General features: G+C 37.6%; 1 protein-coding gene across 4 annotated transcripts in view; it reads right to left on the bottom strand.

Annotated features, from left to right (window-relative positions):
* Cpeb4 (cytoplasmic polyadenylation element binding protein 4) overlaps positions 1 to 20,879 on the bottom strand; it is a 59,057-nt gene that overhangs the window by 28,533 nt on the left and 9,645 nt on the right. For all 4 annotated transcript variants that reach the window (XM_005349025.2, XM_005349026.2, XM_005349027.2 and 1 more), the window contains exon 2: positions 11,564 to 11,645. In XM_005349025.2, coding sequence (XP_005349082.1) covers positions 11,564 to 11,645 — 82 coding nt within the window. The remainder of the gene's footprint in view (positions 1 to 11,563; positions 11,646 to 20,879) is intronic.

The raw sequence follows: 20,879 nt of genomic DNA, 5'->3' as shown, positions 1-20,879 counted from the left end.
AAATACTCAATAATCAGCTGCTGGATGAATGAAAGAAATAAAGCCAGCAAGTGGTAATGTCTCTCTGCCTTGAAGGATACAGGAAAAAGGGTAAAATCATAGTTTTGCATTGAAATTTGCTTCATATTGCTGAATATTAGGGACACAGATGTCCTTATTTCCATTTATAGGCATTACGGGTTAGTCCTAAAATAACCTCTGTAGAATGATAAGACCCCTCTGCCCCTATGGTGTAGTGGTTCAGCGATAAACAGCAATTCCTTTCCCCTCTTCAACAACAGCCAAAGATAAGCAGCCATTTTCCACCTGTGAGAGAAAGGGAGCAGGGGTTTCTGCCGGCTAACAAGAACTACACTGGAATTCTGGTGAAGGCAGTCAGTAGTAATCTAGGGAATCTTTTGGCTTCAGAGAAACGGAAATTTGCTAGTATCTTTGGCTAAAAACAGGAAGTAATTCTTTTCTGAGAAAAGAGAGAAGACAAAACTCAAGCGCCTGACTTTTGTTATAACTAGCACAGTAGCAGAAGGATTTTAGGAAAAAGGAAAACTTCAAAACTTACCTTAAGTTTCCAGTGTTAATATAAACAAGGGCACCTTTTTTTTGTACCAAAAGCTCAAATTTAAATTTTAAATTCTAATAGGACAGTGGAAAACAGATTGTAAAAGTCAAAGGAACACATTTCTACAGAATGAAAGACTACCTGACTGTAATTCAAGGCAGCTGTAAACTTGCAAGGTCTAAAAGCAACTAAGAATTCCAGGCAGAAGGGAATGTCTGCAGAGAGCTACCAAGAAGCTGACCTAATTAAGGAATTCAAAAGATTTCCGACTGCCAGGAAAGCTAACAACAAACCAGCAAGCAGGAAAGCTATTTTTACCCTCGCCAGAAGCCTTTTGCTCCGGCTGCTGCAATGAGAAGACTAGCAACAGGATAACTTGCCTTAAGAGGATGTTATGATACCAGTGATTAATGACAAAAATTTAAGTTAAAAAAAAAAGGCATATTTTTTTGTCCAAATTAAATCAGCCATAGTTGGTTAAAACGGAGGGGAGGGGGCAATCTAATGGGTAGAAAAGTATAAAAACAGACAAACAAGTGGGTGGGAAGGGAAACTCATAGGCCTGAGTGAGTCACCTGGGGTGTTAACAGGCTGCTTATATAAGCTCCAGAACAGCCTGAGGAATCAGAGTCATGGGTCAGAGGATAGACAGAACACCAGTCTCCACTCTGTAACAGAAAGTCAGATAGAGTGAGGACCACACACCTTCTATAGAAATTCATCATGAATCATGCTAAAATACAAATTTTAAATTGAATGCCTAAACTGAAGCTAGGAAATATTAATGCCTACCCCATGGAAGCATGCAAAGCCATAACTGCTTCTATCTGCTTACATTTTTGTTTCTTTCTTGGTGGCCACAAAACAAATGCCTGAGCCACTGAATATGAGGCAAGAGGCTTCCAGGTTTCCTATGCTGACCATCTCTCCCTTACTGGGAAGCAGAGTAACTTTACAAAAGTTGTCTTACCTATCTGGGCTTTACCTGTTTTTGATTATAAAATAGAGATCACAAAATTCAAAGAAAAAGTTTCTGTGAGGATTTAGGTTGGAGTCAATTCTCCAAAGAGCAGAGAATGAAAAAGAAGTGCCGGTAGTGCCCTTCCGCTTGGATGTGCATGTCAATACTGGTGTCCATGGAGAATCTAGCTTACTTCCAAGAAGAAACATACAGTGAAAGGGTACCTTAAAGAATATGAACATGTGCGATCTTTGGGGAGCTAGAATAGAGGCAGGAGCTCAGTGAAGGGTACCTCCGAGCCATATGGCTATGTCACATCATGCCAGAGTGTCCCTATTCTCCTAGTCCCTTCTCAAATGACAAATACAGCTTCAAATATAGAAATGAAGCTCCAAAATACTATTTGCTGGAGATGACAATATAAAGTAAGTGACCTATGCATTTTCATTCTCCTTACTTCTTCCTCTAGTTACTATTCCTTTGTAGTACTATGTTCTTTTGCATACCAGGGAACATCCTAACAGCAGAAGCATAAAGCAGAACAATTAAAGAAGTTCTCTAGAACTATGTCATATCCTATTTCATAGTGGCTTCACTACATGATAACAAAGACCCAGAAAATACAAACAAAACAATTAACACCTTAGTAACAGTAAGAACTCAGCAACATCTTTAAATGTAATTTAATTGCATTATATCAGCATTCACATGCTTCTGGAAAGCAGCAATGCATATGCAAGTGTGGTGGTTTGAATGAGAATGTCCACCATAGGCTCAATGTTTGGTCTCCAGTTGGGAGAGCTGTGTAGGGAGGCTGAGGTTAGAGGAGGTGTGTCAGTCACTGGAAATGGGCTTCAAGGTTTAACAGCCTTGTGCCATTCCCAGTGTGCTTCCTGCTTCCTGCTTATGGTTTGAGATGTAAGCTCTTAGCTGTTCCCACTACCATCATGGACTCTAACCCTCTGGAAGCAAAAGCCCAAATTAACCCTTCCTTCCAGCTCAGTGGTTCTCAACCTGCCTAATGTGGCAAGGCTTTAATACAGTTCCTCATGTTGTGGTGATCCCCAACCATAAAATTATTTTTGTTGCTACTTCCTAACTGTAATTGCTACTGAGCAGTGTCCCAGAGTATAAGAATATCAGAAATATGTGCTTTTTGATGGTCATGATCCACAGGTTGAGATCCACTGTTCTATAAGTTGCTTTGATCTCGGTGTTTTATCACAACAATAGAAAAGTAACTATACAGAAAGTGACATGTTTATCATTGAACTAGTATACTTGGTCATTAATGAATTCACAGACTACATCAAATAACCCCATGGCTAAAGAGATCCATGGTACATAAGTGCCGAACAGAAACCTTCCATGAGATCACATTTAAACAACCGCTTAAGGGAAAACCTTCATATAACTGATTTAACCCCAACTGGTTTCTGATTATATTCTTCCTGCAAGCTACTCAATACTAAACACTGTCAAATCTTCTAAGTTAGTGTGTAAAACTGCTGATGGCAATTTAAATATTTTTAGCTTCCACCCTTTCATTTATAGGTGAGGTCTAGATAAAAGCCACCAACTTGTAACCAGAGAGCCAGGTCTGAACACAATCTCAAACGTGTTTTTTATTATTTCGTAATATCTGATCATTGGGGCGGGTTCAGTTGGCTTAAACACCTCTATTTACTCAATCATGCCAGATATTTATTATTTGGAATTCTACAGCCAGTAGACACTGTAAGACTTGTTTCAAGTTAAACTACTATTAGTCATGATTGTTCTTTAGAACACTGCATTGCTAGTTTCTCAGGCACTAAATAAGGGGTCTTCTAATTGGCTGACCTCTTTTCTGATGAATAGCAACTGGCATCCACCCCTCTAAGCTCTCTTCAGAGTCTGACTAATGTTCTTAATGGGCTGCTTACCAGGTATAACTCAGAATAAAACAAAGTCCAGTTTTTAGAATTGGGTGTACTACTGTGGACTGAATCCAGAACCAGCCAATTAGAAAAAAGAAGCTCAAGAGGCAGTGTTGCCATTTTAATGTATTTTACTTTTTCAAAGTAGTAACTAGCTTAAAACTAGTTAAGTTTACTCAAATTGTGCTGTTAAACAGCAATAAATTCATTGGTTTTGTTGCTGGTTGCTTTCTAAGTTTTAGTACTGAGTACGTGGGCACCATGAAATAAAAAAGACACAAATAACTGATAATTAACTGCACATGATATTCAGTTAAATATTCTATGAAGATCAGGATTTTTTAAAAAATTTCATGCATGAATATGAGTGCATTGTATGTGTGTGTGTTAATGTAGTGTGAATGCAGGTGGTGCTTACACAGAGGCCAGACAAGGACATCAGGTGTCCTGTTCATCCTCCTGCCTTATTCTTCTAAGACCAGTCTCTTTCTGAACCTGAAGCTAAACTGAAGGCCAACAAAGCCAAGCAATCTCTTTCTCCACACCCTGCAGTATGGGGGTTAACAGGTGGACTTGTGACCACTATTGGCTTTTTACAAGGGTTCAGATCTGAATTCGGGAAGTCATTTCTTCCCACACTAGATTGTTCTTTTCTTGCTGCAGCTAAGTTAACTGCAAAAGGAATCAGGATGTCTTTATGACAGGTATGAACCAGTTTCCCTTTGCCAAAGGCCCCCCAATAACATAGGCCAGGACTACACAACATGATCAAGGTCTGAGGATCGTTAGAGACAACAAAGCACTTATTAAATAGGTATTTGCATACATGATTATTTTAGAAGCTGTCAGGAAATGAGCTAGCAAGAATACCTCCATATAAAAGTTCCATAGAAACTTTGGAGAAGAAAAAAATAGAAAAATAAGTGATGCTATCAAAAGATGTACAACATACATATTAACATGGATAGGAGGTGACAGCAGCATGGAGCTCTGTGGTTCTGAGCCTCTTTCTCTTTTACACAGTGGGAGTCTCTAATATTTATCACTCATAAACTGCTGACAATGCCAAAAACTTCAAAATGTCACTCAGCTTTCACTTGTAAATGGAGACTATTACTATTTTTGACAATCATCTGGTAAATCCATGCTTATATAAGCTGCACCTACTACTTAAGGTAATAGTGTAATACTGTAAAGGAAATTATCTGCCAATATGTTACCTTACTAGTACTTATCTCAAAAGTGTTTACCAAATTTGTGTTTATGCCTTTAGCAATCCTTCCCCCTTCACTGCCCCTCTATATGTCAAACAAAATTAAGTCACAACAGCCATAGGATATAGGAGTCTTAGTGAAACTGAAAAGAACAATGTTATAAGGTAAATGAATCTTTTTGAAAATGCTCAGGATCGTTAACCTTTTAATAACATAAAAGGTTTAAAATGACTTCCCCGCGCCCCCAGCCCTCTACCCTCACCTGCCACCCATTTAAAATCAGAGTTGCACCAATGTTTTAAGATGATTGTGACCACTCAATTTTCAAATTAGGATTCTCTGGGCTCAATGTTCAAGAATAAAAATAAGGGGAATGCTCAAGCAATTATGACCTCACATCATGGATGACATAAGATAAATTCTTGCTCTATGACATCTGCTTATGAGATTTTCAGAATAGAAATAAGTGCCAAGTATTCTATCATAGATGTATGGTACATCTTCTACCACAGATGTATGGGACAGAGGAGAGAGAAGAACACTGCTTTCATCCCATGTATGCAAGCAGAACATGAGTGGATCTGAGGTGTGAACAGAATGTGTGCTCTGTGCAACTGTGGTTCAGTTCATAGGTACAGCGGAGATGACACCAATTCAATTCTATCAGAAAACTCAACGTTCAACATCACATTTTCCTCTCTCCTAGGCAATTATCGATTCTCTCCTCCCCTAGGTTTTTTCTTCTTTTTTTAAAGACAGAAACAATATTAGCAATCCCTAAATCTGAATGAAAGATTATACCAGCATGTTCAAAGGCTACCTCTGCTGACACAGGGCTTGAGGTATTCAGTAAATCCTGATCAGAAGTAACCCTGAGAGCAGTGCAGCAGGCCCTTCCCCAGCAGTGATCCAAAGAAACCCACCCACCTCCTCTTCCTCACGGTGATGTTACCCCCACACACAGGTGAGGCCCTGTCCTTAGGCACCATCAGCCGAAGAGAAGGCTATTCAGGATGTTCCACGTCCCCAGCTAGGAAAGGGAGAGTGCAGGAGAGGAAACACCCTTCATTTCAAAACAGCCACACACACAGTTAATTGCAGTCTAGTTGAAATTATACTCCTTACTATGTCTCTCACTCCATTACTCAAGAGACTTTTAGAAGTAAGGCAATTTTCTACTTTGAAACCTCAACCACTCCCCTGCTCAGCTGCTTTGAGTTATTTAGTATCGTCCAAAGAGGACAAGAAGAAAGCAGTGTTCTCAGGAAGGTTGAGTCCTATAAGCAGGGAAGCTGCTTGGCTGAGTCTGAATTCTAAAAACATTTAATATTTACGATTCCCCAATTTCCCAGAAGACACTAGATAACATAAATAGTAATTTAATTGGGAGGAGAAATTTGTTTATGAATCCAAGGATAAATTAGTTGTGTTTTGCACTGTTCTTTTTGGTTCTTCAAGCAGTTTGTATCTTGTCTATTATATGCTCCTTAAAGAAAGTATCTAACCCTTTAAATAGTTGGTAGAAGTTAGGGTGCTATCTTCACTCTGTCTTCATATAGACAGAGGCCAACATATTTAAATAGAAAAGGGGCAAATACTATGCCCCCCCACAAGCCTCCCCCCATTTCTAACTGGAAATTGAGCACTATAATGTTAAAGCCACACCCTGTTTTATGGAAACTCCTTGAATTTTTGAAATTTTTGTTTATGGCCAAACTATTTCAGGTTTATAACACATCACACAAATAAATGACCAATTGTAGTCCTCGTTCAACTGCTCTCAGGTAGTCTACAGTTCTCTAAGGCTGCAGAGTCAGTACCTATATGAAATTAAGTCTGAGACTTCGACATACCAGTATATACCATCTGTTCTCTAAAATAGAGAACTAAGTGATTACAATTTGAATAATAAGAATATTGAGGCAACTGTATATAAAAGTTTTCCAGTTATTATTTAACCTTTTCCCAAAGGTAGCACTAAATTTATTTTCTCCCAATAACAAAGATAAAGAATTTACATAATTATCCTAACCATTACTCTTTCATAAAGACATAAAAAAAATCTTATGAAATTAATGAAGCAAGTTTTGTGCACTAAATTTCAACTGAATTTCATGATTGTCTTCTAAGGAGATCATTATAAATTCTTTTCCTCAGCCTCAAAGAGGCACAGATGGAATCACCCCTTGCCCACACATTTAAGCTTTTTGTTTTTTTTAAAAAAGTGCAGTGATGAAACCAGTAGGGGAGAGACAGTGAAATTTTATATATAAAGAAGGAGAAAACATCAAAAATGTTTAAAGTAGAAGGTCACAACACCATAAGCAATAGGGAATTAAAATGTAGAAGACTCCTATATTAAATCCACAGTTCTTAAAATAAATCCTTATGAGATGAATGTATGAAGCAAGTGAGGCAGAAACATGTTTAACAGTATACTATGAGCTCATCACATGTATATCTAATAGGCTCCTTAGGCATGAAGGGATATGTAAATGGGCACTACAAACAATTATTATTGCTTACATGTAGATTTAGCATTTCATGCCTGACACATAGGAATCATTGGTGGTAAGTATGTCAAGTCCCATTCCTTCCAAAAATTGAAAGTGAGGTTTACTCTAAAACAATGCAAAGGACTCCATTTTCATTACATTCAGAGGTAAAATATGATACTGACTCATAGTTTAGTTACTATCTCAAGAACACTTGCAGTGTTGCAATGACGTATGGACTGCATTTGTTCCTGCAGTAATCTTGCTGTCAATTTGACTAGAAAGTGAAATGAAGCATACTGGATATTAAATTGATTTTATATATCAGATTTAAAATATTCAACCACTAACATGAAATGGAATTGTTCTACACATTTTAAGTACTAATTTTGTCTTTAGCCAACACATCTGACTCCATTCCATAAACTACTTCCTATTTTATTCCTACTTTCCTTAATTCCTTGCACACACTGGGGTGGGGGGAGTTCCCTGACTGTCAGGTCTTTCCTACTATACACATACGAGAACACATTTCATGACTACTTCATGTGTCCAACCTGTGCTTCAGAAGGCTGAAAACAGCTGTACTAAGTTTTGGCTTCAATCTGCTGCTCCATTTCTAAATAATAATTGCTAATGTCATGTGCAAGAAAAAAAAGTGAACATTCGTATTTCCCAAACAATCACCAGAACATATAAACAGGTGAGCACGGCTCGGTTCTGATTATCTAATAGCATTATAGTCATGCTCAAGGTGCCACGTGGGGAGATCAAAACTCAAAGACTCAGGCTTTTGGCATATGAGTCTGGGTGTGGAGGAAAGAAAACAAAATTGGTCTCTGGGGACAAGCTTCTGTGGATTGTCACTGGCACTGGTTCTGGAGAAGGCAATACACAGTTTCCAGGATAAAAATAACATAAGGACTTGCCAGCTGACCTCAGTGATGACACAAAGATAAAGAACAGGGAGGTCCCTTTTTCTCCCCCAGACAGCTGAGCCCCTGCCAGGGAGCAAATGACAGCAACTTAAAAATTCTTTTAAAACAGTATTTAAAAAATTATTTTGAATTACAAAAGCTCTGATATTCATGATCAAATGAAGGTTATGTTCTCCTCTTGAACATCTGTTAAAAGTTCAAAGAAATCAGCTAGAATCAACACATTCATAAGAAAATTCAAAACCTATCTTTGAAGGCCCCTAGATATACCAAATATTGTATTCGTTGATAGCAAAAATAAAAAATTTAAGACCCTGTATAAAGAAAATATTTTCCCAAATGGAAAATGCAAATTCTCCTTTATATTTTTTTCTCATTTAAACTAATATATGCTACAACAATGACTCATGCTGTCATTCCAAAATTAATTTTAGGCTTTATGATTTAAACACAGACACATCTATGAGGAACCACAGATAAGAGATAAAATAAATAAGGTTATTCATATTCTATGAAATTACTTTATTTCAAAATTAGCCCAAATAAAAAATTTGTCTTTGTATGATTAAATCTTAGCACTAATCTCAAGTTAAATTTTACATTTTCTAAGAGGTATGATGCTCTCACAGAACGAAAGGTGATTTTTCTGCTCTCTTGTTTCTGAGGAAGGAGCACTAGGCAGATGACTTATACATGGGTTAGCCAGAGGACTTGTGCCTGATTTAGAGGACAGTGAATTGTCTTCAAGGTGTTAAAAGGTAATGATCACTGTTAAACAACATCTGAAGACAGACTCACTATTCAAATCAAGCACAGCAGAGTACGCTTCAGTTCAGAGAAGCGCTCACAGGAGATGAAGTACCGCCCTGGACAGAGCTGCTGTTCTACTGGTGAAGACTACATTGACACAATGTTCAGGACTTTTTAAGAGCCAAGCAGAATTATAAACTGGCATTTTAGGGCATGCCTTCATCTATAGATTCCTCCTTGCTTTTTTGAAGAAAGAAAAATGTGAAGCTTATTTACTAATGAAACTTAAACTGAAGCAGGCCTCTTCACGTAATGAACATGAAGAAACACTTAGCAGATTCCAGTAAGAGCCACATCAATTTTTGAGTGTCTTCTAGAGCCAGGCAATATGTTGATTTTGACAGACACATGCTGTCATTTAAACCTCACAAATATCAGCACAGTTGTGAGGACAGTTTAAATCTAGAGTTTAAATGTTCTTTTCATTCTGCTATGCTGCCTCTTACAAATCATGATTCCATAAACTCCTTATGCTTCCAGATTAGACCATCTACACATAAGTTTTTTCTGTCACTTTTGATTTCCCATACAGAACCAGCTGAAGAGATATAAGTAAATATCAGTGAGAATAAATTTTATATGGAATACGTAATAAAAGTGGAGTTTAAGTAATAATACCTTATCAATCAAAAAGGAAAAATTAACCTTAAATATCTTGGCTAAAACTGATAAATCCTTCAGTTAATTATACCAAGTGTGTAAAACTCTTTATATTTAAGTACTAGTCAGAGGCTTGCTTCCTAGAAATAGAACATAACAAACTGTATCTATTGCTGTTCTCCCCACATTTCCCAGCATCTAGTGCAGTGGTTCTCAATCTTCCTAATGTTGCAACCCTTTAATACAGTCCCTCATGTTTTGGTGACCCCCAACCAGAAAATTATTTTCATGGCTGCTTCATAGCTGTAATTTTGATACTGTTATGAACTGTAATGTAAATTCTGTGTTTTCTGATGATCTTGGGTAATCCCTGTGAAAGGGTTGTTTGACCCCCAAATGGGTTACAACCCACAGGTTGAGAACCACTGATCTAGTACAAGAGAGGTTCTCAAAAAAAAAAAAAAAATGTTGTAAGAATCTAGTAAACAATTTTTAAAAAAATGTCCTTTACAAACTTTTCCTGTAATTAGCTAAAGGAGTAATTGTAGACTCACAAGTAAGTTACAAAAGGTCATAGAGAGAAACCCTCATGTCCCTTTACTCCATGTCCCCAAACTGGTTATCTCTTATAGGACATAGGTTCTCTTTGAGCGACTGTGAGAAAGTACAATTTTCTGGTGCTCAAAGTGGCCTTAGCCTCTCTTCATTTTAATGACAAGAAATGGAAATGTGAAAAAAGCTGAATTATAGTCATATTTAAAAATAGAAAACTCTGAAAAAGTCGGAAAGATCCTATCTCTTCACATATGAAACTCACGCCCAGAATCCCTTGAGGTATTCAGTAAGGAACTTCAAAATATTCTGAAACAATTTCAAATACCCTTATTTTCAAGTGACCTCATTAGATGGATACACATGATTCCACACATTATTTCACAAAGCTCTACGACACCCAAAGATTCCTCATGGGGGATATGGAAACAGCTTGGAGGGAAAGTGGGGAGGGGTAAATATGATCATATTTCAAGAATAAAAGAAAAAATAAGCCCAAATAGTTGTGAAGAAAATGAGAGTTTATTCTTAAAGGCCTTACTGTGTCAGTGGTAGGGCAAGCTAACCTCTGGGAAGACTGGGCTAGGTTAGTCAGCACTGCAGCAGGCTACCTTGCCACTAGGACTGCTGTGCAAAGGTCTAAGTCCAATACAAGGTGGCCTCATAAATACCAAATAAATAAATAAATGAGAAAATGTATTAAAATTTGGGTAGGTTTACTTAATATACTAAACATTATAAATTTCTTTAAAACAAATAAACCTGGTTCCTAGTAAACTGAGGTTCTTATAGGGAAAAAGGGTTCCTTTTGTGTAGTAGTTTTCGCAAGGAATCCTGAAAACACCTACTCTGACAATTCTCTGAAACATTAAAAATAACATGACAAATCCATAGTCCATGTATAGGGTGGGTCCATGCATCTGTATTTAACTTTTAAGGCTCCAAGTGACTGTGAGTCTCTTATCGAGATGAAGAAAAAAGGAGACCTGGTGAAAGTGGGTGCCTTGTTCAAGACTGTGACACATCTATCTAGTCAGTGACAGACTTGAGACCAGAAGCCAAGCAGGAATGGGATTTTAAAAAAATCACCATATATAGAAAAAATTAACTATAAAACATTTTCATCAAAACTATGAAGCATTTTTTTTAAATTGTAAAACTAGGCCAAAAACTGCCAACATGCCAACAACATAGTATACAGCTACTGTCACATTTAAGAACCTCAGGGCTCTTTAAAAGGCTTTTGTCTGAGACACGGTGCAGTATATGATCTTTGAGTTAACTGCCCACTTAGCAATGAGAACTTGTTTAGTGCTCTTAGTTGGTACCATGATGGGTTCTGCTGCAGATGCCCATCAAATAATTTGACTTTATAGCAAAAAGGAGTTTATGTGTAGAATTGATACTACTTACTAGACACAATGACTTTATAATAGTGACATTGCTCACCAGAATAAGTAGATAATAAATTATTAACTATTTACTAAAATAGAATAGCTCCATTTTTCAACTTACCTTTAATGGAATCATTTTCGGCTCTCATTATGTCAATGAGTGAGCTCTCCAAAGAGTGCATGTCAAATGTCCTGGGGCGATCCTGTAAATACAAAATCACAGACCATTTTTAAAGAAATATTTTAAGGTTTGGAGATAACATAGTAGCAGAGCACTAACATGTGTAAGGCTCAGTTCCTAATAACCTCCCTCCTCACAGGATTTACCTACACAAGGGGAAAATAAATTGCATTTGTTAGGACACAAGACAAAAAGTGCATTTACTCTAGCACTTCCAAAACATCAAGACCCACAAAAGTACATAAACCTCATTGGAGACTGCTTTTAAGCCACTAGCTAAAACAGCTTTATTCATTAACCAATAGTAATAAAACATATTCATAACATACAGAGGGACTCACACATCACTTTTATTTCTGACAAGAATTCAACAAAAACATCACTTAATAAAGCATATTAATTAATAAAGCACAAACCATTAAAACAGCCTTCACATTAAGAACAGTCATGAATGTAAAAGAAAGCTAATCTCTAAGACTTAAGACAACTAATAGGGTAAACCTTTCCACACTGTTACAATAACTCTCTATCAGTTTGGCAGAGCCCTGAAGGTCAATTCCAGCCAACTGAATGTCTCAGATTGAGCCAGTTGAGTCAATAAGCCTCATATTCAGTGAGAGACCTTATCTCAAAAAACACACAGCATTTCAGAGGACGCCACAGGAACCTAACAAGCAGGGTTCTGTAGCCTTCGCTGCAGTTAAATGACTTTTCACTCAGTTTCTGTCAAGTTTTTGTTCTTGGTAATAAACTCAAGCCCTTAAGAATGCTAAGAATCCACATAACTCCTAATTACTTTTTAACCTAGAGTTTCAGCTTGTTTAAAACAAACAAACATCTCTTAAACACCTTAGACTGCTCTACCATGCTTTTACTTTTATTTTTACTTGCTGAAATCTCACTTTATTTTAATATCTAACTTCTAGGCTAATGGGAGATATCTTCCACTCAAGATTATTTTCTGATCAACCTGACATTTCTCTCTGTGCTTTTTTTCTGTATCACTTTGCACTATGCTTCCTAAAATAGGGACACTCTCCTTATCTTGTCCACATCTAGACACTCAGCAGTGTTCACTGAACCCATGGTTTTCTGACACTCTGCAGATTTAGGAGTCCAGATGCAATTACATCTGAGTCTAATTCCACATTAGAGGAGAGAGTATTATAGGTCTGCCTCTGGGATGAGAGATTCAGGGGTGAGAATGGGGTTATGGGTTTGGTAGGGTGTTTTACCATTTGATTCTGCTCTAAAGGGCCACTCAGTCCAGAACTGATTATTTCCCCACCTTTTCCTCCTGATTTTTCCCTCTTCAGCTTTCTTTTTTCAATTGGGTCCCCAGAGAAGTAGGACATACAGCCAGAATTAGACTCTCTAAGGCAAAGAATGTGTAAAAGGGAAGACTGGTCTATTTTTAAGGATTCAAGTACAACATAACATCAAAACCCTTACTGCAATTTCTTTTAGAAGTGCAGTAGATCTGAGGTATAACTCAAGGTTTGGATGTCAACACCAAGTCACACTAACTCAATCCATAGTAGCTGAATTTTTTTTCAGTAGACTATGAACTATGCCTGTCCCTGGGTCATCTACCAAAGCCATAGCCAGTACAAAGCATTCACCTGCTATGTCCTCTGACAATGTCCCAAGGGCAGGACCTATTTTACATTAAATGCCCTCAGTACAGCACTGACCTCAAATGGGTAATGGTGAGACAACAAAGTCCTACCACTTTGCCCCCAAAGGACTGCCCAGAAGGACCTGAGATGGCAGAAACTCGGTGGTGATATTTTTTTTTTAAATATTTTCTTTGTGTCCATGCTGTTAGGGAATTAAGAACTGGGTTAAGGAGTACTACCCACCCTTCTGCATTGTTATTTGTCAAACACATCTACAGGATGGAGGTGCTCAAAACAATTGCTAAACCAACATGTGGATGAATGCTGAGTTTTAAGCATGTGAAATATTTCTTCTCTGCTTCCTTGTCTGAAGGTTTGTTTAGATATTTCCCATTTCCCATTACAGCTATTCATTTTCATTTGCCAAAATAAACAATAGGGATAGAACAACTTACTTGGTTATTCTTTTTCATGGAACTGAATCCTTGTGAATTTCCAGAATTTGCATTTTTCCAATCACAAAATGAAGAGAGAAGAGAAGCAAAATATACAGTGGTTCTGTGTGGCTTCTTTTGTAAAAGTTACTTTTAGTAAGTCAAAAAAGCTTCTGTTTGCTAATGGGACACTAGAGCTTAGTAAATGACTCCATGGTTATTATCTGGGTCCCAAGTATACCACAGACTGCTACTAAATTTAATAACCACTGACTTTACCTGAAAAAGTAGAGCAAACTAGAAACCTAAATGAAAAATGTAAATTTCAGTAATTTTTGGATTAAAGTAATCTCAATCCTTTTTTACCCATATTTTTTCTTTTAATTTATTGTGATTTAATTACAGGTTAATAAATAAATGCCAAAATATAAACTTGGATCAATTGGCACTGACACTCAGGTGCAGTGTGTTGAGACAGATTCCCAGGTTCTATATGCTTTTGGAAGGAAAGGGAGCCTCAAGAGATCGCTGATAATGAAATGCAAAGTCTGAGGGCTCAGTAGCATAAGCACCATTTGCTTTTCAACCCCACTGAAATAGGTATTCTTGCCCACAACCCAAACATACTAGCAATTAGACTTACTATAAACTGCATTCATATAACATTTGTTTACGCAATGCTCTGGTAATTCAAAGGGTTCAAAAGTCATATATTTTGTCAAGTTAGCTTCTTATCAATAGAGACTCAAAGTTTATCATTCTTAATTTTCTACGTTAGTTTATTAAGGACTTGATTTCCAAATTTTTTCCTTTTTTTCAATCTTCTGACTACAAAATGGACCACATATAACTACTGATTTGCTTCTAGGATCCATTTCCCAGAAAGCAACTGTAAAATGGAATATTTGTCAAGTGACAGTTCTTCTTGATAGTTTTTGAGCCAATGACCAAAACCTGAATATCAGCCTAAGACAGTGCACTCGAATATAGACACTAAAAAGCCTCAATTCTCAGGGTACTGCTGTCCTTCAGAATGCTCTCCTGGTCCATAAAAGGAAGGAATTTCATTAGATGCCCACAGTCTCTTCTAGCACAAAATGCTTTTCATTTGTTTGCATTTGCAGAGCTGGCGATGAAATCCAGGGCTTTCCATGTCTAGGCAAGTGTTCTGGGAAGGAGCTATATTCACAGCCAATTTTCTTCTTTCGGTTTACAATATCCTAACTGTCTGGGCTCTTCGGGGATGTATATTTTATCAATTTAACAACTATGTCAAAAATCAAAGATGTGGATTAAAATTACTAATTAAAGTTCACTTTTTAGCCTACAAAAAGGCAGAGACCACTGATAGTAAGAAATTGAACCCTTTTTCTTTCTTAGTGCTGGAGATTGAACTCAAGGCCTTCCATGTGGTAAAAATCATTTTACCACAGAACTATATAGTCCCAGTCTTCTCTACAGGGTTAATAGCCCATTATGCAAACATAAAGCAAAATAACAAGTTTTCTTTTTATTTGCCTATACAATTTGTTAGGGAGAAGATTAAATATCTTGCAAAAGTTAAACAACACTCTCCCCTCAACCAACAACCATATTTGATTCAAACCACTTTTGCCAGTCTCCCTTGGGAGAAAAGTTAATCATCTCTGTACTGAGCACCAAAATAAGTACCCACCATTAGTCTGTGTACTTTATTAGCACTGTTTTAATTATAAGCCTCAGACTTCTTAAGTTAGAATGTGTTATTCCCATTTAATAATTTAAAAAACTAAGACTAAGGAAAACTCATACAATTTACTGCATAGGCAGGTTCCTGCTGATTTCAGCAACACAGCTGTGATTCAAGCCTCATTCCAAAGTTGGGGAGACTACCTTAGACAAGGTAATCACCACAGGATCTCTAAAACTGTCTGCACAAAGTGGGGGAGGGGAACGGCATTGAAAGGACTTTGAGGGCATAGGCACACGGCAAATGACTGGAAAACAGTAAGCACTTAAAGATTACTCAGCAAAGAATGAAAAAATGTGTAAGGGTGAAAGGATGGAAACAGAAATCCGAAAAAAAAAAAAAAACACATGAGAAAACAAAGCCTTCGTCCTATCTCCCCCACTGGGATGACACTTAGGTAAGACACACACATTACACCTATAATATATACACATTGGCAGGCTATCAACCGTAAACCAAAGGAGCAGGCTGGTCCTAATAGTAATAATGCCTGCAGCTAATTTCAAACATTAAATGCATATCCTCACTCATCCCTCACAAAAGCCTTGTATAATCAGTATAATCAATTATCCCCTTTCACAGATGGGGAAAAAAAAGCTTACAATAACAGAATGACTTTATTCTTGTCAGGTATGTACTGTAACAAAATTTGAACCCAGGCCTTTAGCTTGAAAACCCGTGAACTTAATAACTACCCATAAATTAAAAAAACCACACCTATCATTTTCAAGGCTCCACAAGCATCTTTATTGCAATATTTTGACTATTTTATAATTGTATAGCTTTTGTTGGATGTGTTTTGTTTTTTTTTAAAGACAGGCTCTCCCTGTGTAGCTCGGACTGACCTCTAGCTCTCTTTTGTTAAGATTACGTTTTCCTTCTTTTCCTTTGTGTGCATGTTGGGGTAGGGTGACTGTGTGCTCTGATATGCCTGTTGAGATCAGAGACAACATACAGGAGCTGGTTCTCTCCAACTCAGGTGATCAGGCTTGGCAGAGGTGCCCTTGCCTACTGAGTGGTCTTGCCTCACCATGGCCTCCAACTTTTGATCCTCCTGCCTCAGCTTTTCAAGTGCTAGGATTTCAGGCACAGTACCACTAGATCTTGTTACACTTAACATTAAGTTGCATGTAAGTAATTGGTTGGTTCCAAGAATCTTGAACTCACCATCCTCCTGTATCAGCCTATCATGTAGCTAGAATTACAAGCCACATTTTTTTTAACATTCAGATTGACCTAAACCAAAATATTGTTGCTGTTGTTTATTTTTTGAGACAAGGTCTCACTGTGTAGCCTGGCTAGCCTAGAGCTCTCTATGTAGATCATGCTGGCTTCAAACTCATAGAGATCCACCTTTCTCTGCCTCCTGAGTGCTGGGATTACAGGTGTGTACCACTATACCCAGCTGCTTATGTTTTATTATACTTGAAGATGCCTCAGAATCACATGGGGAGGTCTTAAGAACAGTTTACTGAGCCACCCCAGATTCAGGATATCCAGGAAGAGCCTAAGAATTCACATTTCTGGCAAGTCTCCATATGAGGCCAGAGACTATACATAAAAACTACTAAGGTAAATAATCCCAATCAACACGTTAGTTTCTTTAGCTATTTGGGTGGTGTGGTTTGTATTTTATTATCCTGGCACTTAAACTGTCACTATTATCTCTGGCATCTAAAATCTGTTATTTGAGGCATATCATACCTGCCTTCAGATATTTACTAATAATGTGCCCCCTCTCAAAACTGTTGGTCAAATGCCCTATAAGTCATCTCTACTTAAAAAGACAGGTGAAGCACATGCTCATTTCTTTTTAATTAAGATTCTTAAATTTCTTTTAGTTAGACTCCTCGAGCTGTATAGCATATCCTGGCCAACATTAGTTTATCTGTATAAAAAGTCTAAGAGCATAGTCTCAGATTTATACTTGAATAAAATATCAGTACCTACATTTTCTTAAAAATCATTTATAAAGGGAAATTATTATCTCTACCAATTCCCTAAGGCTAGAGATCCTCAAGGCAAAATTTTCTCGTGTTTCACTCTTATTTAAGGGGATATTCACATTCACTAGGTAAGAACAACAGAAAGCATCATGTTATACAGTCTGTACTGGATGTTTTGTGTTCAGAGATTCTGTCTTCAGACTGAATTTTCTCATTAAAATATATCCAGTTAACCACTACTAGTACCGCTTTTTATTGGCTCTTTTTGTAAACCCATGTCACTGTGCTTGGTGCTACCAGACTTCTGTGATACAAAGAAAAAAAAGGAATTAATTGAATACAACCAGATCATTAAGAGCCCAAGGCAAAATTTAGCTCCCTATTTTCTTCATTCCCTTTCTGTGATCACTTTCAGTCTGCTCTTAATCCATATCAAGCTGTGGAAGTTTCTCTTTCTGGCTTAAAATTTCCCTGGTGAAGAAGGGAAAGGAAAATATTTTGGTTCAAAAGGAAAGTCAATGCCAGTGTGTCAGTTGCCAAAACAAATAGGAAGCTTGAAAGTTCTGGGAGAGCTCACATTTAATCAAAGCTAACTATGGGAGTTTTAATCCGAGATTTTCCAAAATATAAATATTCTTCTTGGATGAAATGCTATTTATGTCCACAAATCACAAAGAGGCGACTGTACAGTTAACTTTCAGGACCCTGCTTCCAAAAGGCCTTATACTCCAACACAGAGTAAGCTTCTTTGCTTTGAGTCCCTCAGCACTCCCATGTTTCACCAGACAGACAGGATGCTGATTATCTCCCTGGATAGGACTGCATGCTTCCTGCAGCACAGGTACAGCATGCTGTAAATCTACCTCCACCGGTAAAGCAAGAGGCTGTGGGTCTCTCCTGGCTCTGAGTTGCATTTCTCACATAAATTCATCTGCATTAGCTTCTTACAAGTACCATGAGAAGCTACTAACTGCTGTTATCCCATTTTAGGATAATAAAGCTTAAAATCATAATGTAAGTAGATTCAGAGGTGAAGTTTAAAAAAAATCTATTTAAGTAAGTTGTGTCATAACATAGAATGCTCATTACTGACATGCGCAAGGTATAAATTTTTGGTTGTGTCTACATGGCCTGGATGCAGGCAAGAGTCGGGGTGACATCAAAGAGGTAATTATGTGAATGTGAAGAAGGGGCAAGGAAATATACTTAACAGCACCTCATATTTATTCTTTGCCATTTCTCTTCTGAGTCAGTACTTTCTCATCATAGCACCTCCAATGACGGTAAAGAGTTCTTACTTAGGCTACTATTTCTAACAGGGTTCTAAACTACAGCTGAATCACTCTGATCAGCCCATAGCTCCATTTGGTTTCCACATGAACTGATAAATCAGAAGATCTCTTCAGAAAGCCTTTGAGGAAATTGCCTTTTACTTCCCCTTCACTAAATGCCACATGCACTTATGCATTTTGAGTATTATAAAATCTTTAAAGTGTTTTATTTAAACACTTTAAACCTAAACCTGGATGGAGGTGGGCGGTCCTTGGACTTCTCACAGGTCAGGGAACCCTGATTGCTCTTCAAGCTGATGAGGGAGAGGGACTTGATCGGGGGAGGGGGAGGGAAATGGGAGGCAGTGGCGGGGAGGAGGCAGAAATCCTTAATAAATAAATAAATTTAAAAAATAAAATAAAAATAAAACTTGTTGCCACTTATTTGAATTAAAAAAACCAAACTGGCAATTTAGACTCCATTAATTCAATAGATTTCCTTCTTGGCTATTTAGCCATTCTAACCTTGCTTGGAGGAAAGAAATAGTTAAAATCCATTTAAGATTTGATTCCAAATCTCTACTAAGTGGATAAGTCATCTTGGCACTGCAACATCACTGAATCTTGATTTCATATACACAAAAAGAAACTTATCTCTGTATAATTGTGATGAGAGGCCAAGAAAATGGCTCTGGGGTGAGAACACTTGCTCCGCAAGCATGGGAACCCAAGTCCAAAGCACCTACATAAAAAGCTAGGCATACTGCTCTTGGGACTCTTTTTCCTTCTGTTGGGTTGACTTGGTGTGATGGTTTTTCGCTTTGTCTTATTACATTTTATTTTGTCAGTTGCTATCTCTTAGAAGCCTATTCTTTTCTATTAAAAGACAGAAAGGGAGTGGATTCAAAAGGGAGGAGAGGTGCTGAGGAATTGGGAGGAGAAAAGGGAGGGAAAACTGTATCAGTATATGTTATATGAGAAAAGACCCTATTTTCAATAAAATGAATAAACTCTAGGATACGTAAAAAATAAATAAAATAAAAAAATCTGGGCACAACTTCATGTGCTTGTAACTTCAGCATTGTGAGGCAAAGACAGTCAGATACCAGGAGTCAGAATGGCCAGGAAGCCTGGACAAAATGGTGAGGCTTCCTGTACAGTGAGGTGTCCTGTCTTGAAGATACCCATTGTCCTCCTCTGACCTCTGCATGTGTACACAAGGGAAACTGCACCTGCACACTCATATTTACACACACACAAGAAAAAAACTGGTGAGAAGTAAATGAGACATGGTATGTGACAGTGTGGCACAAAGGCTGACAGCTAGAAGGCACAGTCAGTGAATATCCTTGGGTGCCTTCCCTCTGTGGTATATGGACAAAAAGAGTGAAAGTTACATTTTATGAATGGGTTATTGGCCTATCTGAATAATCCAGCCATTCTGTGCTTCACTATGGCCAGTTTCATACAGGTTATCATAATAAACCCAAACTTCTGGATCCAAAAATACCACAGATGTTCTCCTAGCTAACAAGCTATTTAACACAAGAGGTTATTGGTTTAAGAAAAGTAAACAAAACTAAATTGATGCCCTGAAGAGACTGAGTCAGGTCATAGACAAATGAAGACCCAAAATAGCTGTCAGAATTCCTCTTCTCCATGTCTGCCTGGTCAGCTCAGGGCCCAGTCAGCAGAGGGACTGTAAACCCAAAATACACTCTTTATGCCTGAGTTGAGACTTATGTTTTGCAGCTCTTAACAACTCTTCTTTTTGTGATCTTTGACAATGATGACAAAAAGCAGTCAGTGCTCAGTCTCGACCTAACAAGGCCATCCCCGTCTTTATCTCTGTACAGTATCCAGGCATAATACATGCCTCGACTCTCAAGTAGAAAATAGGAAGTTACCAGACTGTACTCTTCATGAGAAGTCCCTACCTTGTCATGGTCAAATATTTCTAGCCTACAATCCATCAAAAATAGCAAACACTTATAAATTGAAAGAGATGGATGAATAAGGTTTGGTACACTCCACAGGCTTCCAAAAGACCCCCAACCTCTGAATACCTTTTAAAAATGAAATATGAACAGAAATATAATCCCCAAAGAACAGCCTGTCCTGTTATTTTTAATTCTTTCCAGAGATCATACCCACAATTCCACAGTAGCCTAGAATTAGAAGAAAGCCAAGATTAAAGATTATACCCTGCTAGTGGATTTTCTCAGAGCTGGGCTTGTTTGCCTTTTTTTTTTTTTTT

Source organism: Microtus ochrogaster, chromosome 7 (genome assembly GCF_000317375.1).
Source record: "Microtus ochrogaster isolate Prairie Vole_2 chromosome 7, MicOch1.0, whole genome shotgun sequence".
In the NCBI taxonomy this organism is placed as follows: Eukaryota; Metazoa; Chordata; class Mammalia; order Rodentia; family Cricetidae; genus Microtus; species Microtus ochrogaster.
The sequence above is the reverse complement of the archived record's forward strand: the minus strand, read 5'-3'. Positions and strand labels throughout refer to the sequence as shown.